Raw genomic sequence first — 27,218 nt, forward strand, 5'->3', positions numbered from 1 at the left:
GAGCATGAGTGGGACATGCTTGGCCGACGAGTTACAGCCCGTCAACCACCTCCTACATGTGTACCGGAACTTCGGAGAGCATTGCTTGCTGAGTGGAGTGATCTTCCCCAAGATCAGATCGATAATTTGATACTCAGCATGCCTAGGCGCTGTACGGACTGTATTTCGTCGCATGGGAGACATACAATGTATTAACCATCATACCAACCATGTAATAGTAAGTTTTTGTAAAGGAGATATTTTTTACAATTGCTCCAGGGAGCAAAAATCGTAGTTTTTATGAATGGTATCATACATACACCATCGTTTTTGTTCTTTATCTTTTGTTTAATAAATGGGCTTTATGAATAAGTAACGTTTATTTACCGGAGCTGGCATTATCCTTAATTTATGGACATTAGTGTATATACGTAAATATACATTAAACACCATCTTTGAAATAACTCATGCCTGTCGTATGTAATATTTCATTCAACTTATCAATAGCAATTGTTTCACTGTTTCATTTCCAAGAAAGAATATTTGGAAATCAGACAACAAAAATGTGGCCATCGTGCATAGATTGACCTTGTCCCTCTCATAAAACATTCAACCAACGGAAATGTCCACAGGTGAAGCTTACAGAAACGAGCAGAGAAAAAGAAAAAAAAGGGCATTTGGTAAATCCCGACGCCTACGACTTATCGTTGATTAATCAGAAAACCGCAAAATTAAATTTCCATAAATCGGTTGAGACTAATCGTTCCCAATACTGCGAAATTGTATTTCGTGCGTTTTTGTCAGAGCATCTGAATTGAACAGCGTCCCGTAACCCAAACGAAGTCTGATTATTTCGTCAGCTCGAAAATCGATTGATTCAACTTTCCCTTTTTACCGTGTGATTTTTTTTATCTGCCGTCATCCATAACCTGTTCGGTAAGTTTTTCATTGAATAGGACAAATTACTTCCATTGGCCTTGAATGTTGTTGCTAAAAGCTGTATAGAGGGGGGGGGGGGGGGAGAAGAGAAGGATCCACCTTTAATTTCCATTCAACAAGACTGAGGACGTCAATCCGACTCCAAGGTAAACTAAGTTTCCAGCAAACGACGTTATACAGTAGTCATATTTTGTGAAGGTAAGAATCTTTTCGTTCTTCTATGGGTATATACGATTTTCTGAATGTTTTACAGGGCGAACTATTGAAATCAACATCTCATGATTCTATGAAAAGAGGAAACTAGTGGAAAAAAGTCGCCGGGGTGGGGGGAACTGGTCAGGAACTTTGCTAGGGGATTGCTCAAGAGACAACATTCGTCGTGTTTGTCGTTGTTTACTAATATTTACAGGGCGGAGAGATTTGTTCATTTTATTTTTTCGTAATCATGGTTGCTTTAACAGTGGATGACGTATTCGAATTTTGTTGGAGGGAAAGTCTTATAGTCTTTTCATGGCCCAAGTTTCTTTCGTGGTACCATCATAGTTATTCCGATGAATGAAGTGTGGGGAACTTGAAATTAGCTCCATTTTCCGTGCAGAACTACCTACTTATATTTCGAAAAATAAATCCATACCACTGCATTGTAACAAGCATCAAATACTCCCCAACTTGAGTTTGCTTATATTTTTAAAATGAACATTATCATATATTCTATAAGCTATTTAGTGTTTTTTATTTTTATTTTATTATTATTACGTGTTATTACGGTATAGCATACGTATTACTGTTCGTGTAGGACTTTCTCTGATGACCGATTTTATACAACCAATGGGATAACTTTATAAATATAGTTTACTTTTATTGCGGAGAAATATGTATGTTTACGTATATCGAATATGAAAAAGTACCAAGTTAGAGGAAAATAAGTTTTGAGTGATATGCTCATGTCATTCACCAGCATTAGATATTTTCAACTTAATCTCTCTTTGCACTCGTGAAATACCGAAGTTTTTTTTTCTCTCTTGACCATTTACAGAATTTTGACTCTTGTGTACCAGTTTATTTCTTAGCTAAAGTCTCAAGTCAGAGCAAAGAAGACAACATCAAAACCGAATAGTGTCAGATGTAAATTTCCGAATATCTACTGTAAGCCGTTCATGTATACGCCGGTGTTAATTACATTTTACACATTATCACTCACACCTACAGTAAACTGCATTAGTACAAACGTGGTAAATTCTAATTTTTGGGTAATTCGAACTTCTCAAGCTCTCCCTTAGTTCCTCGCTTGAGCAACGGTTGACTAAATGCAGGGCCAGCAATAATCTGAGATGATCGTCACCCTGACGAACAGCCTAGATTTTTAATAAGACTTTATGAAAACGTCCATGTTTCATTTGCAGTATTTCTTTCTTACCGCTGTGCTGGTCGAGTGGTCATAGTGACGGACTCGCATTGCGAGGATCCGGGTTCGAGCCCCACCGTCGCCACAGTGGTGGTCGGCTGAAGTTGGTTTTCTGTGGTTCCCAACTTCGAAGCGCAAATGCGAGCCGATCTCCCCGTTAAAAAGTCGAGCAACAGTCCTACAAACAGTACAAATATTCAGTCACTACACATCACTCACTTCACTTCTGAGATATAGGTGACAGCACTGAAAAATCATACACAACACTAGATACGCACTCAGACTGTTAGGTACTTACACTTCCGGCACAACTCACTAGGTGAATTAGTAACTAGTAATTGCCTATGGCGATAGACCTGAGTTGTGCTCGGTTTGGGAAAAAAAAAAAGTATTTCTTTCTTTGAAAGCGGCACACACGTTGTATTCCAAAACGTACGCCAGAATTTCACCTGCTTTTTATGTTTAGTAACTAAGAAGAGAAAATACAGTTGATGATGATCGGCAAAACCATCTCATCAAAATTCACAAAAAAGGTTATCACTGCTGAATGGATACAACTAGGTGACTTTATATATATGGTATTTTCTAGGGGTTCTGGATCCAACAAAAAGAGTTTGCATGACAATTAAAAAATTACGTGTCAGTATAATTTGTAAATTTTTAGTTTTTTAAGGGGGGGGGGGGTTTACTCTCCACTAATACTACGAAGGTGTGACAGTTGGCGGATGCACAAAGATAAATCTAAGAAAGACAATTCAACTGCCCTTGGGGGAATCAAGCGTACGTCCTCTCACTTGCCGGTTGAGCGCCCTAGACTACTCACTAGAGTACTCACTTTTCCAACTGGTGTTTCGCGAAACACTAGGGTTCCGTGAGGGCTTTTTTTGGGGTTTCGTGGAATCAAAAGTGACGGAACCCCAAAAATCCCTCCTGGGAATTGGTATTCCCAAACTCAAGACCTACATGCGGATTTTATGAGGGTCTTCCTGGAAAGAAGCGGAACTTTTAAATTGTTTCTTTGCATTCTGTGCCCCCCACCTCTCTTCTTTCGGATGTCCAATTCAGCTTCACGATGTCAGATTCTTATCGTTATCTGAATAGCAAATCCTAAATCATGTAACAGAGGAAACGAAAAGCTTTAATTTCTAACTTGCCTAAGGTAATTTTTTCCACTCTACAGATACTTCACCACAAGGGAACCCCGTTTATAGGACATTCATGAAGCCACGTCAAAACGTTGTATATGGGTGAAAATCGTACAACTGGAACTTCGCTGAAAATGATCCCTCCCCCACCACATAGACCTCAAAGAAAACATCACAAAAATTCAATGATTTTGATTGGATTTTGTTTGTTATATAATAATCATTCTTTAAAATAATTACCCCCAACATTAAATTTTTCAAAATCATATTATAAATTACTCAAATAACTGTAATTCGCATTAGACCACCGTTGCTTAAATCTTGAGTATTCTTATATTGATCTTCTGAATATTTGAAAGAAAAAAAACGTAATTTTTCACTTTTTCAAGAAAGATTTCTTTTTGGTTTTGTTTTCCATATCTAAAAGCAATGCAGATAATGAATCAAATTTAGCTTTTTAAAGTTTCCTAGGATAAAGAAACCGAACTACTGGACATTAGTGTTTCTCAAACCATGCGTCACGGCTCTCAGGGGCATCGATGTCAAGGCCGTCGCGGCTAGCTGTCGACATTGCTGATTACCCGTTTAAAAAAATACCCCTTTAATTAAAGCACTAGAGACTGGACTATTCAGGGCAAGGATGCAACTGGGGGGGGGGGGGAGGACTTAGGGGTTCTAACTAGGGGGCTCTGGTGTCCCGAGCGCCGGACCAGAGGGAGTGAAAATTTCACTCTTTAGCCTCTCTTCAACATTAAAAGGAGTGCCACAACGCGTGCTTGACATATCTGATTATGTACCGAGTAGCGGCCTTAATACCGTATATCTGTCAACAATCAGTCAATTAGTCAATCGCTTAAGAGCAGTGGCCCTTATTATCTTTTTTTTTCCATCCCGCACCCCAAGTGCAATATGACTTACTTCCTGCACTTCCTTGAATAATCAATTTTCTATTCGTTATTTTTTTCTTCAATACATTAATTATCTGAAGGGATACGTAAATTTCACTAAAAAAAATCAGATTATATTTAAAATTTTTTTTTTAATATCATAAATTTCGCATTTATTATAAAAAAAATCCAGGTCAGAAATTTCGCATTTGTTCACAAAAAAAAAAATTATTTTTTCACAATAAAAATTTTAAAAAAATAAATAAAATATTTAAAAAAAATCAACCCGGATAAAAATTTTTATCCTTCCCCGCGCCGAAATGGACCTTCTCCAGAGAGGGGCGTTCCCGTAACTCTTCTCGTGGTCTGAGGACTATACTCTGGAAACACACACACACACATGGCCTTTCTTTTATTACACGGCCGTCATTGAGAACCCCAGAAATGTCGCCACAAAAGACTTCTCCAAAACTAAACAATTAAAAAGAAAGACTGGATAGACCTCTCTCTAGGCCAGTCTTTCACAAACTTTTTTATTCCTCCAACCAACATATAGCATATCGTAGGCCCTAGGTTAAAATGATTTTTCTGAGGCACCCTCCCCCTACCTTGCTAGAAATGCTTACTCTCGATAATTTGAACCAGATCTCATTTTCATGAGGCCCCTCTGCACTTGAGGTTTCTGGGCCGTGCTCGGTCGGACATATGCATTAAGACGGCACTGGTTGGATGTCATGTGTAAAGTCAAGGCAGCGAAGAAACGACACTCGTTAAGAGAGAGAGAGGAAGCAGACTATATACGATCAAAATTTTTTTTAAATCATGACAGGACTGAACTATGCAAAATTATAACATAGTTTGACGTTTAATAGGGTTTTCCTTAACACCTCCGTATTATCCGACGTTCTGCCGGTTCGTTTATGTCGGATAAACGAGACTCTACTGTACTCATTTGTCAATTTTTTTTTCATAAAAGTACCCTTGAAATTTTAGCCCAAAAGGTTTCAAATCGACTAACTTACTCCACAAAACGTGCGAATGGAAAGTTTGATTCTTTCAAATTGTCGATTAGCATAATTTTCCTACAGAACTCGGAAACGAAAGTCAACTGAACCCGTATTTTAGAAGCTAGAATGTTATTGTCAAAACTTAAGAAACTTATGCTGAAGTCTTCATATTTATTGAGAAAAGCAGTAATATAAGATATTCGCTCAGATGTATGACACCTTCGAACCACGAATTCTGCCTGGTTACTACAGGCGTCGGGAAGAATTTTGCTGCCAGTAATAGCCTACTTATACAGTGATACTTTTTTTTAATTTTTGGTAGCTTAAATACGCACTGCTCATTTTTCTTGAGTGCAAAAAAAGTTATCTTCGTCTTGGCCACAACAGAATTAAATTCTTTGAATTCTTTAACGAATGTGTCACCCTCAAGATTCACTTTATGCGCCCACCACTGGTAGTGAAAAATGTTGTCACCAAGAGGTGTTTTTAATAATTTGATATTATTAAATAATAATTAATAATGTCTGATATTAGATCATTTATACAAATACAACGCCACATCAGGCAAAATTCCCAACGAGGTGGCTGAGAAAAAGATGCCCATAACAAGTATGGATGTCATATATTTCAAAAATACAGCAACTCAATTAAAAACACAATCACAAGAATTATAAACAATATATACACATGATAAAATATTATACAATGCCCATAAAGAATACTTATGGTTGTCTCATTCTAAGTATGGATAGCTTCTCCATTTACCCCAACATGTTTATCGTATTTCCTTTTAAACGTGTCAATTGTGTTACAATTTACTACCTCCGGGTGTAAGCTATTCCATTTATTAACAACCCTATTAGAGAAAAATTCCCTGCGACACCATAACCTCGCATTGTCCCTTACCAATCGATACTGGTGTCCCCTTGTAAAAGCAGTCGATTGGCGGTGTATCCTATCTGTGGTCCATCCTATCTATCCCATTGAAAATTTTGAACACTTCGATCATATCTCCTCGACACCTGCGTTTATCCAATGTAATATATGAATTATAATTGCAATATTTTCGTATTTAGTTTCGTATTCTTTTAAGGTGCCAATTATAGCTTGGAAACACACGGAATAATTAACGACAAAATTTAAATTATCGAGATTTCGCAGAAAAGTAGTAAAAATTCAAATTTTTGCATTTATTCGTCAAAATTGGAAAATTTCGTATTTATCGCATTTATTTCGTGAATTTCGCATTCATCGCGGTTATTTCGTAAATACGAAATTTACGTATCCCTAATTATATGTATTAATTAATTTTTGTAAACTCTTTTAAACTTATTATTTAATTTCTCTTTTCGGCTATTATTAACATTTATTTTTGGCTTTTTTTTCAATAAATTCAAAAACTAAACTAAAAAAAGTTACTGTTTCATAACTTTTTTCGATTTCATAACATTTTACTTATTGATTCCAGCTGGTACAACAATATACAGGGTGTCTTTCAAGTCCTAACTCGGCTCTTTTCTCATAAAGCATTCATCGTAAAGAAATGGCTCCTATTTTAAAGATGATCAAATTGTATTGAAAAAAAAATCACCCTGTACCAATTTTCAGAGTGAAATTAAGAACCACTACTGTAGAGGGATATACCGTTATACCGGGAGTCACTTTACTTAGACTACGTGCATTTCCAAACAAGATTTGAAAAAAATATCGTGTAAGAGTGACTTATCGGGGTACCGAGTATCGTTGAAGTGAGGTTTCATAAAAAAAATATTGTTGGTATAAATAATAAATAAATATAATAATATTAATAAATAATTATACTATTATTGGTTGAAATAATAAAAAAGTTTGTGGAAGACTGGCCTAGAGCGAGGTCTATCCAGTCTTTCTTTTTAATTGTTTAGTTTTGGAGAAGTCTTTTGTGGCGACATTTCTGGGGTTCTCAATGACGGCCGTGTAATAAAAGAAAGGGCATGGGTATGTGTGTGTGTTCCCAGAGTATAGTGCTATGGCGTCAATAGCCATCGCTATCAGATGAAGCGGGAGAGGTCCAATTTCCAGCCCAATATAATATAATAATAAGAGAAAAGGGAAAAGGGGACTTGAGCCATTTAAATTGTAAAAAACATGCTCTTTCGCCTCCATCAACACTCCTTAATTTTATGGCCACTTACTTAAAGGGCCCCTTCAAAGTTTGCGTAATAGCCGCTTCGTATTCTTCTTTTCTCTCTCTCTCCCCTATATACTGAAACCTATTGACCATTGTATTGCCACCTGCAGGCAATTGACTTTATTTCTGACTTTCTTGCTTCCTCTCCACTTTTCTTTTCCTTCTTTTTTGTACAACTCCCCCCCCCCCCCCACAGAAAACGTCTTCCTCCCATATACTTCGAAGATCGTAGGGGGTGAACCTTGACCAATGATGTCAATTTTAATACCATTTGTACCTACGTAATCCTCATCACCCAATGGAAGGATCTTTCTTTGAAGCCGGACTACCAATTAGAAATAGGGGGTTGGTACCCCTCAAAACTTTACTTTTTGGAATCTTTGAAAAATTAAAGCAGATTGATTAGTGAAAACTAGAAATCAAGTTGGAAAAAAAATGTAGAAAGAGGAGAATTTTTTGTAAACACATTTTTCAACTGTAGCATCAGGAGCGGCGATCATCCGTGATGAAAGGGATGGAGGAAAAGGTAGGAAAGAAATTCTTACCACAATTCTAGTAAATTATAGACGTTTAGTTAAAACCTAAATTAGGAGGAATTAACAGGGGGCAGATGGCGAAATTAGGCATAAAGAGTGATTAAAAGAGAGTTATTCCAACATCAAGTTAAAATTATTATAATTGAACATACAGTATTTTGTTTATGTATTATGCAGAATTTGATATCGTGGAAATGGATTTTTCTAATTGACTTTTATTTTGTGTAAATATAACTCGTTCTTGTCATATGATCATTTGATTAAATATTAAAAGCTATTGAAATTTAACTGATTCCTTCTTTTCATGAGTCATCGTTTTTATTCTAAATGTATATTGGACCACTAGGAGCCTGGGTTAATCTGATAATTATATATATATATATATTCTTCCAGTGGTTCGATATAACAACACGAGAAGAGTTACGGGAACGCCCCTCTCTGGAGAGGGTCCATTTCGGCGCGGGGAATGATGAAAATTATCCCGGGTTGCCAAGTAAAGGCTGTCTTGGCGAAAATCGGTTCTCTCTGTATGCAGGTATTCTTCACGCTTGAGTGAGCTGCGCTTTGTGTTGGCGTTTGTTAAAAGATGTACTCGAAAATTGTTGTCATAAATTTGGAAGTAAATTAAATTTTTTAATTTAACAAATTTGAATTTTTATTAAATTTAATATTTTGAACTAAAATATTTAATACAGAAAAAAATTTAAAGGGAGTAATGATAATTTAGTAATAAAGGGAGTAAAATTACTTTAAATTAATAATTTAATACAAAAGGAGTATTATTTTAATTTAATAATAATAATTTATTACTACTGTAAATTATATGGCATTTTCTTCGGTTTAATTTCTATACCGCAACAAGTGAATGGCACCTGCTAGCAATTAGCCATTCTTCTTCTGTGTATCTTCTCTTATCGCCATATCATCGTCTTTTTTTCTTTTTTACTTTCTCCACAGAAGCTACTCATATGGGCTTTTCAAATAGGTGAGAAATGCAGTAGTGACAAATAAAAAGATTGAACATGAATGCTTGTCAACTTTGCAGTTAAGCAGTCTGTAGCCACCTTAAAGGCATGCCACCCCCAAGGGCAGGGCTGACAGGGATCCAGCCCTGGGGCCCAACCATTTCTAATAAGTTCATAAAAAATTATCAGAAGTAAAAATATATAGACATCTGAAGGAACAAATGTTTATATTTGCAAATTCCGTATCCAAATTTTAAAACATTTATTAGAAGCCTAAGTATGAACCGGGGAGGAAATATGTCCCTAAGAGCTGCATTGTATGTGTTTTGCTTTCATTATTCTGTCTTTTTGGTATTTATTTTTGTATCGTATATATGAATGTTGCTGTCTATCTGTTGTTTTTTCAGTAAAAGAAACCATCCAGACCAGCGGTTCTCAACCGGTGCTCCGTGTGAACTCTCAGGGTCTTCACGGCCGCTCGAGGAAAATAAAAAAAAAACCAGTAAATTTGAAAAAAAAATATTAATATTTTTGAATAATAAAAATAAATCAGTAACTTTGATGAATAAATAAAAAATAGGCCTACGGGGCACCACCATAGAAATTATATACTGGGAAGGGCTCCGTGGGTCAAAAAAAGGTTGAGAACCGCTGATCTAGACAAAACGTTGTATGCGGGTAATATCGAAGAGTGCACTAAGACAATTTTCACACCTACCGCTCTTTTCAAGCAGTTTTTCATTTACATACACAAACAAAGCCGCAACTAGGGAGAGCTGGTCCACTATACCGAGTGCTGAATAGAGGGAATGCCGAATTACCCCTTCAACCTTCAACCACTCCTTCTAACCTTTCCTTACACGGGGACGCCAAAAGCTTGCTAGCTTCAGTTAAAAAAGTATCCAGCGGCGGCCCTGTATTCACCTTAAACCTTGCAACATATATACTGATGTACATGGCCACAACACCATGCGTGGTCAGCCGGGGCAAGCACGCATTTTGGCGCCCCCTTTTAATATTGAGGGAGAGGTGAAAGGATAACATTTGCGTACCCCTCTGGCTCGGAGAATCAGTCAGTGCCGCCTTAACGCATGGGTCCATTGGGGCCTCAAGAGAAGAGAGGCCTCACAAAAATGAGATACGGTTGAAATTTTCTGGGATTCACAAGGTTGGGCCTCCGGAAAACCACTTGGCCCATGATAGTCTTTAGACGGCCCTGGCATCAGTCCCACCTGCTTGTTCCTTGTTGCGGCCCTGGTGCCGTATGTGTAGGGTGTTAAGCTGGCTGGGATAGCGAGTTCGGAGGGCGGAAAATTTTAGTAATTCGTTGTCAGGAACTTTAAATTATATCGTGAAAAAGGCAGAGCAATTCGAATAGCCAGCACGTGGGAAAGCCATAAATCTGTGTCTGCAAACGGATTTAGTATAAGAAGCATTTAAATGATTTCGTAAGAAGGACATCACGTTCCCTTCGTGTCATCGCACCATCTGGAGAAAATCATCATTTGATAACTGATCGGGAAAAATGGTAAACGAAGTTTTTATGAAGTTTTTCGTTATTATGTTCTTTGTGTTCATCAGAACGAATCCGCTAATGATCCATTGATGATTTTCTTAGTACTATTATACAGCGTTATATCATGATTGAATAAATTAAAAAAAATTAAATTTGTTTTTTCAAATTTTTTTATAGTGAAATTTGATTTTTTAGAGTTTTTAAAATATGAAATTCTCAAATTTCATTCCGATTTTCTATTTGAATTTTTTTTCCTGACCATCAAGAGAAATAATTTTTTCCTTAATTTTTTTTGTCACATGGGGTTTCCCGAAATTATAATTATGATTAATTTCCATTAATTAGAAATTTAGTTAATTGAAAATTTACTTTAATTACAAAGAAAAACGTACTAAATCCATGTCCAATTTTTTGAAACTTCAAAAATATGTTATTTGAATAGCTAGTCATCATATATAAAAAAAATTGTGCGATTTGGTCACGAATTGTAAGTGGTCAAAATAGGTCAACTTTTGGGTTGTCTTTCTTCAACTCTGAATTAATTTCAAACAACAAATACTGTTGCAGAAAACTAAATAATTTAATTACCTGAAAATTTTTATTAGTACATACAGTAAAACCTCTCTTTTGCGGACACCGACAGGACTAAAAAATTCGTCCGTGAAAGAGGGGTGATCGTTAATCAGGGATTTGAAATACATACTTTTATATATTATACAACTGTAAATTATTATTTGGCCGTAAAAGAGGGGAGGTGTCCGTAAAAAGGAGGAGGAGTGGGGTTTTACTGCAATACAACATATGAGCATGAATTTGCATGATAATCGTAGCTAACTTCAGCTTGCGGAAAATAATTTAGCCAATCTCGAGAGAGAGATGTCACGTGACATTAAAAAATGAAAAACCCCGGTTGCTAACAGCAGTGTGTGTACGCGAAAATCCACGGTTGCTGATAAGATCAACCTGACCAGATGAACTGTAATGTGCAGTTAGCCTTAGTGCAATCGACCAACACGGAGGTAGGGAAATCCCACTGGTTATTATCTTCTGAAGAAATTTCTAGCTGTCAAGAAAAAAAAATGTGTTATGGACAATACTTTTGCTGATAGTTCGTTCGTTTCACAACGTTTATTTTGTTTTATTTTAAGTTACATTCGTTTTTTATTTCTTTCTAACGGAAATTTCGCTATCCTTATTATTTTGATCATTATGTTATTATCATTTTTAATTTATTATCACAAAAAAATGAGTAACTTTGCCTGGTTTTAATTTATACAAAAATTGCCATGTTTTTAAGACAAATAAATTACACTGGTCGAATGGTCGACGCGTTTCGGCTCTTCAATGGAGAGCCGTCATCAGGACCTCGTGGTCAGAACTCACACGAATGAAGAGTGATGTTTACGTCTGGTCGTCCGAAGAGTTCGCCTTTGTATTTGCTGCGTCCGAGTGGTCTTTGGATGCGAATTGGGGAGCCATCTGTTGTAAAAAACTTTCAACACTTTACAACAGATGGCTCCCCAATTCGCATCCAAAGACCACTCGGACGCAGCAAATACAAAGGCGAACTCTTCGGACGACCAGACGTAAACATCACTCTTCATTCGTGTGAGTTCTGACCACGAGGTCCTGATGACGGCTCTCCATTGAAGAGCCGAAACGCGTCGACCATTCGACCAGTGTAATTTATTTGTCTTAAAAACGTGGCAATTTTTGTATAAATTTTTAATTTAATCTTCGCGTAAGTCGAACTCGCTTCAGTTTATGCGAATACATATATTGATTTTAATTTTATTGTTTCTTTCCTTCTTTTACAGATTAAAATTCCAAGAATTAAAATGATGTATCAAAGAATCATTTACATTTGTATTGCTTTACACATCAGCATCGACTTGTGCAATACTCAAAGGATAGAGGGAAGATACATGCGTCCACCAGCGCAGAAAGAGCGCCCGTGCGCTTCTTCTTCTGGCAAATGTGGTGGGGAATCCGACAGTCCCAGAGTCTCTTATGATTTCACCGATGATTACAAAGTTTCTGGGAATTCTGACGAGTCGAGATCAGCCGTATCCGGTTATCGGTACAAGCCCGATTCGGATATCGGAGACAGATATCCACCGAAGCTAATAAGAGATGATTACGCACCGAAACCTAGTAACGGGGGCCCCATACCAGAGACCAAAGACGACTACGGCTCAAAGCCAGCTAGGCGAGAAGATTATGATCCCAAACCATCTATCGGAGATGAATATGAACCGAGACCTATAGATGGCGATGCCAGAAAACCGAAACTGCCAAGCTGGAGTGACCATGGATCGAGACCATCTATTCGAGATGATTACGAATCGAGACCAGTTGTCAAGGATGAGTATGCATCGAAACCACTGGTTAGAGACGAATATCCCACAAGGCCGATGTATAGAGACGATAACCCACCGAAGCCTGTCTCTGAAAGTGGCGATCCGCACCGTCAACCAGGCGACCGTGACAAGCACCTTCGTCCATCATATCCCAGTAACGACGGTTATAATGTTGGTGGTACAGGAGACTTAAACAACGAAAAGGATGTTAGCTACGATTACAAAGACGACTGGAAAGATCTCCAGCCGTCAGGCAAACCCTCCTCGCTGGACGCTGGAAACTGTATCTGCGTTCCTTATTATCAATGCAAAGAAGGGCATATTGTAACTGACGGTTCTGGAATAATCGATGCTAGGAGACGTCCGGCTTCTGAGGAGGACCTACCATTGGTAATGTTTTCGTATTTTCCCGACTTTCCGTGAAGCAGTAGTTCTTAATCTTTTAATTTGGCCGCAGGCCCAGAGAGCTTCAATAAGAATTCTTGCACCCTGAATTCTTAAGTGGTTCAGAAGGGGTACCATTGCGACAATACGTATCACACAGTATGCCCCCCCCCCCTATATAGAATGCACGCTGCTTAATGTGAGCTCGGGGTCCATCTGATAAAGATGTGATTCTAGATAGATACAAATGAATGAATTTTTCGTTTGCCTACGATCTTGTTTTAACGACGACGATGCTCTATGTGCATAATTTTATAACGAGATAGTTACGATTTTCATAGTTACGTGCAATATAAACAATCTGCGGTAAATACTACCACCACTGACCACGAACAGCACACGGACCTCATAAACATTCTTTTAATGAATTAGTGCGTGCTGAGAAGTAACATGCATGGTTTTTTTTTTTTGGCGAATTGTAGTTCCGTATTTTCTAGCATATACATATATAACTTTCATGCGAATTTTCCTACTTTAAGGAGAAAAAAGTCACCGTGCAATTCGCATATGCAAATTTAATGCACCAATAATGAAATCTTTAGGATTAGAAATAAATGTGAATGAGATTTTTTTTCTAAAAAAATTTCGATTTTAGATTTGAAGAGAGCAGGCTGCATCAAATAACCCGCAGGGCCATATTTTGTCCGCGAGTCAAGGGCCCTTATGCGAGATTCTTCTACTCGCATCTATGCACATAAATCTTTGAAAAATAAATTTTACAAATAATTTTTTGAAAATATTAATTTCTATTCGAATCTCTCAGGAGGGGAAGAAAAAAAAAGCCTCAGAGGTACATAATCCGTACCATGAAATTTTTATATTTTCTTAAACAGGGATTATACGCAGGAAAATACGGTGGGAGGAAATTTATAGTCGAGGAAACAGGAATGAGATATCTTGTCACCCTAACTTTGAGTTATAAGGATCAACGTACAGTAGGCTACGCACCTCTTTTCGTCATCCCATATCAGGCGGGCCCCGTCATCGCGCCTCCTATAGCCTTTTCACTCTTATTCCATACTACAGTTGCTCCCTTTTATACAATGCTCCAGAGACCATCTCAAAATGCTATGTATAATAAATTCTGTATTAAATTCTTCCAAAATCATGATTAAGGGGTACTCATCATTACTTATACATGAATCTTTGGAATTCTGATATTATTGTCAAGATACAAGGAGAAAAACGTAATTTCTGTATGATTATTACATGCATCATTATTATATTCGCAAGAATTAGATTTTATTTATAGCTTTATTTTTATTTTTCGTTTAAATTATAGCCTACCTTTGTCAGCCTACCTTAGTATAGCCTGTCTTGCTCTTGCGTGTAATGAAACACACTTTCAATACAAATGCAAATACAACAGGCAAACTGCCCAACGAGGAGGATGAGAAAAAGATGCCCATAACAAGTATGGATGTCATATATTTCAAAAATACAGCAACCCAATTAAAAATGCAATTAACACAAATTATAAACAATATATACACATGATAAAATATTGTACAATGCCCATAAAGAATACTCATGGTTGTCTTATTCTAAGAATGGATGGCTTCTCGATTTACCCCAACATGTTTATCGTATTTCTTTTTAAACGTGTCAATTGTGTTACAATTTACTACCTCCGGGTGTAAGCTATTCCATTTATTAACAACCCTATTAGAGAAAAATTCCCTGCGACTCCATAGCCTTGCATTGTTCCTCACCAATCGATACTGGTGTCCCCTTGTAAAAGCAGTCGATTGGCGGTTTACTAAAAGTTCATGTGGTCCATCTTATCCATATTGTTGAAAATTTTGAACACTTCGATCATGTCTCCTCGACACAAGCGTTCATCCAATATAAACATATTCAAAAAATGAAGTCTCTCTTCATAACTCAAGCCTCGTGTGCCAATAAGGACACGTGTAGCTCTTCTCTGCACCCCTTCAACCAAGTCTATGTCCCTCTGTAGCTATCGTCTACAAAACCTTACAGCATACTCCAGTCCAGGACGAACTAAGCCTCGAAAAAGCGGAAGAATTACTTTAGGAGAACGCGATGAGACCTTTTTGAAAATGGTTTCGCCACCATGTTTGGGTTTTTTTCCTTCCGTTGCTTTTCTGTCTGCCGTACAATGCCGCTAGGGTGGTCATGTAACTTATTTTATAAACCATTTTTTTTACACTTTAAACTATATGTCAGCACTTTTGAAGATTTTATAAATTACTGATAGGAGACTGATTCATCGATAATTCTTGATATCCTCTTTCCCCCTTTCTGTAAAGAAGAACCATCATTGCGTTATTCCAATCTTCAGGCGCATCCGATTTTGTGACACACTTTGTGAACAAAGCAGCTAGCATACTGGAAATTTCTTCTCCTGCTTCTTTAATAATGTTTATTGAAATCCTATCTCCACCTTGGCATTTCCCTTCTTTCATACATCTTATAGCTTTGTAGACTAACTTTGAAGACTTCCTCTTTCATCACAGGTGCTACTTTTACAAATTCTGCTCCATTTTCTTGTCTTCCTGCTCCCTTTCCTCTGTTCCGATGCTGTTCTTCATGTTTGTATAGAGCAGCGGTTCTCAACCTTTTTTGACTCGCGGAGCCCTTTTAAGTAAAAACTCTCTGTAGCGGAGCCCCCGTAGGACAATTTTTTAATTATTCATCTATTTTTAGTATTTAAAAATATTTATAACTATTTTTAAAATTTTACTGTTCTTTTTATTTTCCTCGAGCGGCCGCGGAGCCCCTGGAGAGTGCACAAGGAGCCCCAAGGGCTCCGCGGAGCACCGGTTGAGAACCGCTGGTATGGAGTATTATAAAATTCCTCACAACAATCCTAATACTTTCATTTTCGTCATTGGTGATGTTTCCATCTTTCCTTTTTAGTGCAAAACACTTTCTTTATCCCAACACACAGTTTTCGTTTTGCCAAGTATTAAATAAATTATATCTGAGATTTAGGCTGATTGCGGCTAGTGTTGTTAATATTCGACAACCTATACCAGGGCGTCTTTTGAATTTTGAATATTCAAATATTGAGATTGCAATCTTGGATTTTATTTCTTGCACGAAACTCTTGGTTTTGAACCTGGGTTGGGTTTTTAACGTTCAAAACTGGTTTTTGACATGACAAGCGCAAAAACTAGTTTAAAGTGTCAAAAAATGGTTTAAACCGTGAAAAACCTAAATAAATGCTTTTGGATAGTATTTTGAACATATTGGGTAAGTAACATGATGAAGAACTTATCTTTTTTGCATATTACAATGTTTTATTTTTAAAAATTAATTTATTGCAAAAAGGAAAACATAATACCAATTATAATCTGCAATTTTGAATTTTTCGACACAGATAATAATCTAGAACAGATAACATATAATTTTATGGTTCATTTCATCTAAACTATTATCTGTGTTCAGTTTTCTAAGCCAAATAGAGCTGTTTATCTAAATTAAGTGATAGGGGGATCAGGGTTAGGTTTTGGACCTCAGAAATACGGTATTGTAAAAATGAAAAACTTATTCTGAATATTGGAAAATAGTTTTTTCAACCTGATAGATATGTTAAAAAACAAAAACTTACTTTTATGCAGATTAATGTGTTATCCATTTTGAATTGTAATTACTTGATGTAAAATATCTATTTTGATATTTTAAATTTTCTTATCGTTTCAAAATTTTATTCCATAAAAAAAATTTCGAGCAGCATCTGTTAATGCACTAATTAAACTCATTTATACTCAGGGGTCATTCAAGTATTACGTCATCATCGATGGGGGGAGGGGGTTTCCGATTTGCTGACTTTTTATGACAAGGGGGGGGGAGGGGGGTTTGGATAATGCTTACGTCATCAGCCACCTTTTATGAATGATATGAAATATTTTCAATGGAATCTTATTCGGTGCGCCAGAAACGGGAAAAAAAACCTTTCGATAATTATTGGGCACCTGAACCAACATTCTACCTATTGATAAGTCCCCTACAGAGCAACTTTAGTGATCTCTAAATGTTTTAAGTGCTCTGGAAATGTTTCCAGGCCGCTTAAGTGCTCTGGAACTGTGCAACGCATCACTCAAGTGACCCGTAATTATGCCGGGTAAGTAAGTAATCTGGGAATGTTGGTGATGTACAACGGCACCGGAGGGCCGTTTAAGTGCTCTAAAATTTTGCCACATACCACTCAAGGGATCTCTAAATGTGCCACGGATAGTGTTCTGTAACTGTGTCGCGGGTTACTCAAGCGATCTTTGATTGTGCAACGGGCCTACTTCAGTGACCTGAAAATGTGCCACCGGCCACTCAAATGCTCTGTAATTGTGCCACGGGTCATTTAAGCGATCTGTAAATGTGCCGCTTAGTTCATTTTTACGAAACTGGGTATGAGGAGGCAAGCCACATCACATAACCTTTAGGGCTACAATTGGTCCGCTGGTCAAGGATTTACCATATACGGCTTAAAGGGTGGGGTTGCAATGAATTTTTTAAATTAACATTTTGAGTTCTTACCCTTCAAATAGCATTGAAATTAACAGAAATCGACTATAATTGCATATAAAGGTATGTAATTGTAGTCGAAATTTTAATTTTTTTAAGAAATATTTTTAACAAATTTTTTTTTCCGTCTGTGGGGGGGGGGGGGAGGCACTCCCCCATTTCCCCCCTCCAGCGTACGTTTCTGATCCCCACCAATATGTGTTAGGAGGTGGGGGCAGTACTGACGAAATTTTGCTGACAAGGGGGGGGGGAAGGGGATCAGAGGTTTGCTTACTTTTGCTGACAAGGTGGAGAGGGAGATCAAAAATGGCTAAAAATTTGCTTACGTAATACTTGAACGGCCCTCACCTAAAAATGTCTTAGCTCAGGTTGTATAAATCTAGAGTTTTATAGAGTATTTTCAATAAAAGCAGAGCTGGCAGGACTTGGTATTCAAAGCATTGTTTTGCATGTTTAAGATACAGCTTCAATTGGAAAACCATTGCATTATAAATGCTAGTAAATCTATATCTATTCTATAATATAAAATCACAAACAAACTCGAAAAGGGCCTGTTGCTAAGCAACCGAGTGACGGAAGTGGGTGAAATTTTTGAGTGACGGAAACTCTGTTACGGAAGTGGGTTCGATTCATATATCGATATTCACATTCATATATCGTACATTCATATTCATATATCGATATGATATCATATATCATATATCGATATTGGGTCGATATTCACATATCGGGACCCATTTGACCCATCGGGACCATGTTATGTGCATGTACCAAGAGGCTCCTACATCCTACAGCAGAGCCCTTAGGCTGGAATTTAGATTTCGAGCCCCCAAACCAGCTTTTCAGGGGCCCCTCTGTGATTAATTTATAGTGTGAAAAATCAAAAAGTGATAAGAATCGTTGTGGCCCCTGTCAGCCCTTCCTTTGGGGGGGGGGAGGTCCATGCCGAGAGGTATATATATGTATAATATACACACACAACAGCAGTGCTCCCAACACAGGGTCGGGGAACCTGGGGAAGATTTCACGTATAAGTAAAAAGTTTTCATTTCCAGGGGCCCTTGATGGATTTCATTGTTTTCTTGCTGCTTTAACGTTGAAAAATTTCGATAGCGGAAGCAAAAGATATATCCAGTCTGGGGCCCCACCAAAAGTATGCGAATTGGTGTCCCGGGTAATTGGTTGGGGGGTCCTGGATTTTATTCGTTGGTAAAACGAATACAAATGAAAATTTTTCATGGTACTCGCTCCGTGGGATGGCCGACAAGCTTCCAAGTCGGGGCCCCCATGTTTACAGGTTTCATTTTGGGGCCCTGGACGAATCTCATTCTTTTCTGTTGTAGAATTCGCAACAGCGGAAGCCCGAGATAAAGCCAGTCTGGGGCCCCACCAAAAGTATGCGAATTGGTGTCCCGGGTAATTGGTTGGGGGCCCTGGATTTTATTCGTTGGTAAAACGAATACAAATGGAAATTTTTCATGGCACTCGCTCCGGGGGATGACCGACAAGCTTCCAACTCGGGGGCCCCATGTTACAGGTTTCATTTTGGGGGCCCTGGATTTTATTCGTTGGTAAAACGAATACAAATGGAAATTTTTCATGTCACTCGCGCCGGGGGATGACCGACAAGCTTCCAAGTCGGGGGCCCCATGTTTACAGGTTTCATTTTGGGGGCCCTGGATTTTATTCGTTGGTAAAACGAATACAAATGAAAATTTTTCATGGCACTCGCGCCGGGGGATGACCGACAAGCTTCCAAGTCGGGGGCCCCATGTTTACAGGTTTCATTTTGGGGCCCTGGACGGATCTCATTCTTTTCTGTTTTAGAATTCGCAACAGCGGAACCCCGAGATAAAGCCAGTCTGGGGCCCCACCAAAAGTATGCGAATTGGTGTCCCGGGTAATTGGTTGGGGCCCTGGATTTTATTCGTTGGTAAAACGAATACAAATGGAAATTTTTCATGTCACTCGCGCCGGGGGATGACCGACAAGCTTCCAAGTCGGGGGCCCCATGTTTACAGGTTTCATTTTGGGGGCCCTGGATTTTATTCGTTGGTAAAACGAATACAAATGAAAATTTTTCATGGCACTCGCTCCGGGGGATGACCGACAAGCTTCCAAGTCGGGGGCCCCATGTTTACAGGTTTCATTTTGGGGCCCTGGACGAATCTCATTCTTTTCTGTTTTAGAATTCGCAACAGCGGAACACCGAGATAAAGCCAGTCTGGGGCCCCACCAAAAGTATGCGAATTGGTGTCCCGGGTAATTGTTTGGGGGCCCTGGATTTTATTCGTTCGTAAAACGAATACAAATGAAAATTTTTCATGGCACTCGCACCGGGGGATGACTGACAAGCTTCCAAGTCGGGGGGGGCCATGTTTACAGGTTTGATTTTGGGGGCCCTGGATGAATCTCATTCTTTTCTGTTGTAGAATTTGCCACAGCCGAAACCCGAGATATAGCCAGTCTGGGGCCCCACTAAAAATCTGCGTATTGTGTCCCCGCTACTGGATGTGGGGCCCTGGATTTTATTCGTTGTAAAATTGATAAAAATGAAAAATTCTCACAGGGGGGTGTCCGACAAGCTTGCAGGTCAGGGCTTCATGGAAATGTTGGCAGGTTGTAATTCGGTGCCCCTGAATGTATCTCATTGATTTTTGTGGTTTAACATTGTAAAATTTGCAACACATCGGTAGCCCAAGATATATCCAGTGTGGGGCCCCACTGAAATTCAGCGAATTGAATCTGGGGACCCCCATGGGGAAGTTTTCTGGGGATACTTGATGAATCTCATTTGTTTTTTGTTGCTTTATTATTATTTTCATTAAAATTCGCTTCTTCAGTAGGCTGGAGCTTTCACACGTCCCTTTCCCCTTTTCCATAGCACGCTGATGAAGTGGGACGAAATAAACAAGATGTCCGGGAGAGAAGTGGGGGGGGAGGGGTGGGGGGTTGGCCGCCAAAGGCGGTAGGGGGGCAGAGCCCCCCTAGTATGTATATAAAATTGATTTTCTGTCTGTCTGTGTGTGTGCAAATCTACAATTTTAGATCGATCGTCGCCAAATTTTGCATATATACCAAATGAGACCCGACTTGAACGATAGGCTACTTTAAAATTTCGTCAGAGCAAGGCAAATACCCCAAACGGGAAAAAAACTGTCGGGCAACAATGGTTTTTTGGGCCTCAACAATCACTTTGCGAACGTTTACTTTGGTTACAGTGGTTCCCTAGCAAAGCGTTTCAGATGTGTATATGCCTTTACAATGGTTTGCCACTTTTTCAATACTGCCAGTAATGAGGCTTTTTGAATAGACGTCATAATCATCATCAGCATCGCTTAAAGGGTCAGGCAAAGGGTGATCCTCATAGAAATCAGTGTTAAAATTGCCGATTTTACTGTAGAAATCGGAAAGTAAGTGGAGGTTTTTCTGCCACATCAATAATTTTAAATATTGTATTGAATTCTCGATTTTTGAAATATTGAGTTCGCTTAGAGATATACGAAGCCCAGGAGATTAAATATAAAGTAATTATCCGGACCTATATATATACTTTTGAGTTGGATATCCAGGCAATAACATTAATTTCAACATTTTATTTATATCTTCTCAAGCATGAAAATTAAGTTCTCCGTATTGTCTTTTTATATTCAACTGCATAAATTGATATAGTTTTAAAACCAATTATGGGTCCGTAAAATACATCGAAGAAATTCCACAGCTTTAAGCATTTTTTGGAAGCAGAAACAGGCAGAAATAGATAACTTGAAGTTCGGGAGGGGGATCGAAATACCTAGCGCCCCTTAAAAAAAATGGGGGAAAAAATATTCGTTTCTATGTTTCTTTAAATCTAGATTTGTTTATTTCATGAAGTGGCGGGGGAAGTCGCCATATCGATTAATAACTTAGACACGGTTTGCATGTCCCTCAAAGAAAGAGGGAGATATCACGTGATCCAAACAGCCTCATTGAAGAAAACCCGGGCAGCGCCGGGTATCATATTATAGTCAATTTTAGTTACTTTACACCAAGAATTAGTTACAGGAGTTTCTTAAGCGCCATATACAAGCCAGCACTGCCAAATTAATGGACTTTTTAGTCTTAAAATTTAGTATTTTGATTACTAGATATATTCTATTGTTTGCACAATAAGAGTATTGTTCCAAGTACTAGTGATTATCTAGATAATTTAATAATAAACAGAAAAACATTGCATATATGTCATTTTTAAACAACTATCTGTTATAAAAAGATTACAGCAGATGTTTATACACATCACTCTTTCTCTCTCTCACACACACACAACACATATATATGAGTTACTTACCCCGACCCGGCGAATGTGATTCTCCATACGGGGGTTCCCCGAAGGGAGCATTTATTTTCTCAATCAAAAAAAAAATAAAAAATTACATGTTAAAAATATATACATTGTATATCACCGGAGCACCATTGGTCCGAGGTTAACAATTCACCTTACAAAACTCGGGCAACACCATTAACAACCCGCGAGCAGGAATTTGGTGCTCCCGATTACCACTTTTTAATCTATTTGTTTCTCTCGGGAACATTTCACTCTGTTCCTAAGTACCTTTGCACTGCCAAGTCCATTATACCAGAAAGAAGGGTTCTTGTTTTTTGGTTTTTAATCAGTGCCGTAATTGGAATGTTAGTGCTTGTGAAGTTTATTTTCTTTCTCTGGCTTTCCCAATATTCGCATTGATAACACATATATATATTACAGCCAAAATCTGGCTGGAGATATATGTATGCCGCATGTCTTACTTCAACAGATCAAACTTTGGCCAGAGATCTCCAGCCACTTCGCAATACCCTATACACAGAGTGTTCTTTTAATGGACAGAAAAACTCAGAGGGTTGTTAGTAGACATCAAGAGGAACAAACATTGCAATGGAACATGGTCTTGCAAACCACGTTGAGAGGGTGAAAATCGCGAAAAACGCATGCAGGTTTCGCTCCATTAGAATGTGTGGTGATGTCAGGCATCCAGCGCATCACCAATTCGTTAGAGCAGCGGTTCTCAACCGGTGCTCCGCGGCCGCTCTAGGAAAATAAAAACATTAAAATTAAAAAAAATAATTATAAATATTTTTAAATGGTAAAAATAAATTAGTAACGAATAATTAAAAATGGGCCTACAGGGCTCCGCCATTGAATTTTTTTACTAAAAAGGGCTCCGCGAGTCAAAAAATGTTGAGAACCGCTGCGTTAGAGGTTCCGCAGAGGAATATGGACGAGGTGCATGTCTGGTTTAGTAGTAGTAGCACACGAACTGTTCATGACGGGGATAGTCGTCTTCGATTAGGAGTTGTACCGTGTGGAAGGGGTACATTTTCTGCTATGCTCTATTCAAATTGTATATTTTACAAGAAAAAATACTCACGCGTTGTCCAAAATAATTTTATAGAGAGTGTAAAATAATTTTACAATCATATTAAGCATTTAGTCTTTGTTTAAAATGGTCATTTTAAACATTACACCGAATTAATGTGTGTATTTCCAATGGAAATTTTTATATTGAAAATCAATACTTGGGGTTTTTAAAAATTGCCGTCAAAAACTGCCTTGTCAAAAACCTGCTAACCATGTAATAAACAATAACAGTGAAGAGCTCATATACGTACAATGAGGTGAGTTCCACTAGCGTTTTCAAAATACTCGTCATAAAAAATTTTGTAGCCTGGAAAACGCGCTTTAATCGGGAAATTTCGATAAGTGTTAGTAAAACTTAGGATTAGAAAAGTAAGTCGTACTAAGTGAGAATACTTTCTAAGTGGGAGCATTAAGCGCAATATGCTGTGTAGTAGTTTTAAATTATTCTACATTTTTTCAAATACAGTTCTAAGGTGTTTCAGAATGTTTTTCTATATTTTTTGGGGGGAATTGGGATTCCTTTACTTCTATTATTTACATTAAGCAAAAACAGCAATAAAAAATTCGAAAAATGATCAGTTATCGAAATACAATGTATATTCGATAAAGAGATGATGAAATGCTTTAAAAGTATGACAAAAATGCATGTCTGTTCAATATGATGATTCGAGCCACGATGAAGTGTAAGCAAGTGGACCACATAAATTTTGTCGAATTAATTAAAATGCAATTCCCTCTCAATATATCGTGTTTCATTACTAGAGCCCGGAAGTTCAGGCAAAATGTCATGAAAATTTTTTTGCATATTTTCAAGCTTTTCTGTAATAATGCCTTTTTTGAACTTTTTCTGCCACAAATGTCTATTTTAACATAGTTTTAAGTTCCATGATATGCAAAACTTGGACATTTTGAGCATTGAGAACCATTACCGTTACTGTGGCAAGAGATATGCCGCATCTTCTTCGTCTTAGGGACCGCAGCATAGGAAAAACGAGGGGAGGGGGAAGGAATTAAAATTTGGATAATTAATGATGAATCTTGCTTGAACATGTCTGGACGAATAGGAGAAGTCTTTTTTTCGATTACGATGATAGAAATAATCGTAACATAATCGCCGTTTTTATTTTCCCGTCGTGATCACACCTTTCGTTATATTCATGGATGATTTCCCAAATATGGCGCATGGACTCCTGGGAATGTATGCTGGTGATGTAATCCTGATGACATCAGACGATGATCCGCAAAAGGCCCTAAAAATGGTTCAAGATGAAATATACAAAATAGAACAATAGTATTTCAACAAAGCAAAGTTAAACCCAGAAAAGTGTGAAATGGTATGGTTTTCTTCTAGAATTCTACCCACAAACACTTTTGTTAGACGTGGGACATATGATATACCCTTCTGAAGGTATAAAATATCTCGGAGTGTACATGGATAACAAATTGAATTTCAAAAGACATGTTGCAAACAGAATTAAACATGCCACGTTAAACATCGATCAAACTCTGAGATTCTGTAACCCCAGAACAAAGTCGAGCATAAAAAACAAAATATTAATGTATACACAGGTAATAAGACCATCCTTACTGTATGCTGCCCCGGCGTGGGCTTATGCGTCAAAAGGAAATATTTATACGATATATATTTTTATATCTTTTTTCATTCGAAGAGAAGGAAAAGAGAGTACTGTACATGTATGTTAGATCAGTGTGTGCATGTTGTGTTTGAAAAATTCAATCTTTGAAGTTTTGCCATTTGCTTGTGGTAATATTAATCCCCGTTGATGAGATTACTCTTACTTCTTGCATTTTATTTTTCTAGTTTTTTCCTTTATTGCTTCCTTGGGAATATCCAATTTTTCGTTAATTTTTTTATTTTGATTTAAGTTTTATCATTTGTTACTTTATCTATACAATACAAATACAACGCCACAACAGGCAAATTGCCCAACGAGGTGACTGACTTAAGAACATCATGGATCCCCGAGCCATTTTTTGGAGGTCCTACCTACTACTGCTACACCACACATGCACCCCGCGGAACCCCCAACGAATCGGTACATGTGGGAATGTGCGTGTACGTGTAGTGAAACCTGACGTGAAGTTTTGTTTCTCTGTAATGCTTGTTATGTGTAGTGCTGCCATCTGCCACCAGTTTTTTTTTCTAACTATGAGTGAAGTGTTATGATTGATTGATTTATCGTTGTAGGACTGTTGCTCTCTGTGGCGAGACTTTTTAACGGGGAGATCGGCTCGCATTGGCGCCTTGAAGTTGGGAACCACAGAAAACCAACTTCAGCCGACCACCACTGTGGGGTTCGAACCCGGATCCTCGCATCGCGAGTCCGTCACTATAACCACTCGACCACCACAGCTGAATTATTATTTTTCTTCGTTTCCTTTCGTTTATTTATTTTAATGTTAATTGGATTTTTTGACATCCTTTCCATTTGGCTACGTGGTTTAAATTACAATTAGCGCATTTGGGGGTAATTTTTTTATTTTTGTCCGGGTTGCAGCTAGCTGTCCAGTGGCCTTGGCCACAAATCATGCACTTAATTTCTTTTTTGAAATTATTTTGAAAATGATTATACCCCTGGCATCTGTGGCACATAATTATATTATTTGGCTTTCTGTATCTCTCTATTTTAACACTTAGATTGAAAATTGATTTAATTTCAAATATTTTGTGACTATTTTCATTTTTAATCAGATGACGTACTAAACCTAAGTGAGTGTTTAGAGTAAGACATTCTTGAGAGCATTGATCAAGCTCGATTTGTTGATAAGCATGACTCAAATCCAACTCTGAAAAATATTTTCCACCGTTGAGAGTCGAAAACAAATTCTGCTGTGTAGGCAAATTTTCAACAAATCCTCCTGTGTCTCTTTGCAGGATCACCAGATTCATTTACCTTGTATATAGAAAATATTTTAGGCCAATTCAACTTGAAACATTTTATCCAGTCCCTTCCAAACAATGCTGGTCGATCGCCTTTAACAATTACAGCACGGGAATTGGAGGTCTGGTTTTCATAAGTGACATCTACAATCACCTCCCCGGAAACATCGATAGAATTTTGATTGTAATCTTCAAGAAATATATTGTAAACTTGGGAACAACATGAGGTAAATTTTTCTTCAGCCAACACTCCAATATTAATAATAATGTCCAATATTATTGCAGGCATGGCACCTAGCATTTTTCTATTTACACTTTTCGGCAGTGTGTGACGCACCACATCGATAGCATTTCTGAGAACTTGTTTTATTACCATGAACACCTTTACTCCATCTTGGCTTATTTTGATGAAAAGTCTATTTTCCCACTTTGTTTACATTCGATGAGAGTCCAGCCGCTGTAATCTTGATATTACTAGAGCCTTCTTCAGCGAGTTCCATTACTACAGCTATGTCAATGGAATCTGCAAGTTTCAAATTTTTTTTTGCCAGTAGACGTTTTTCAGTTGCCTCGCAGCGAACAAATGAATCTATCCCGCAAAGCCTCGTTCAAAAAATCGCCAAAAACGCACGTTGACGCAAGCCAACGGAATTAAAACATTCCACCAAATACTCGGCAATGCTTTCACCCTCATTTTGATTTCGTCGGTGAAATTTGAATCTTTCAGCGATGGTAATCGGTGCAGCACGGAAATGTTCTTGAAGCAATTTGACAAGCTCTTCATACTCAGAGTTCTTGGGTAGACGCGGTGTTAGCAAGTTACGAAGCACTTTATATGTTTTGGCACCGAGCACGGAGATCAGCACCGGCACGCGTTTTTCATCTTCCACTTCGTCAGCTAGCAAATTCTGCTCGAGCCGTTCGATGTACAAGTCAAAATCTTCATTGGCATCATCGTAAATCGACAACTGACCAACTAAGCCTACTTTCGACATTTTATCTATAGCGCAATCAGTTTCTTTTTTCAGCGCATACAAGGTTCGATTTATTTACCTTTACAGGAACACTTCCTCGTCGCCA

At 38.0% G+C, this 27,218-nt stretch overlaps 1 protein-coding gene across 4 annotated transcripts in view; it reads left to right on the forward strand.

Annotated features, from left to right (window-relative positions):
- Positions 1–761: 761 nt before the first annotated feature.
- Positions 762–27,218, forward strand: part of LOC149083307 (inactive CLIP domain-containing serine protease A8-like) — a 163,090-nt gene continuing 136,633 nt past the window's right edge. The window contains exons 1-2 of one of the 4 annotated variants that reach the window (XM_089236541.1): positions 762–1,116; positions 12,367–13,299. In XM_089236541.1, the coding sequence (XP_089092667.1) occupies positions 12,388–13,299 (912 nt within the window). In that variant the 5' untranslated portion in view covers positions 762–1,116; positions 12,367–12,387. Of the gene's footprint in view, positions 1,117–8,031; positions 8,059–8,461; positions 8,604–12,366; positions 13,300–27,218 lie in introns of those variants that run through there. The other 3 variants (XM_089236540.1, XM_089236539.1, XM_089236542.1) reach the window with 3 other exon arrangements.

This window comes from Pholcus phalangioides, unplaced genomic scaffold (genome assembly GCF_987345545.1).
Source record: "Pholcus phalangioides strain wild (caught in Gottingen) unplaced genomic scaffold, Ppha-v1.0 ptg000009l_1, whole genome shotgun sequence".
NCBI classification, from domain to species: Eukaryota; Metazoa; Arthropoda; class Arachnida; order Araneae; family Pholcidae; genus Pholcus; species Pholcus phalangioides.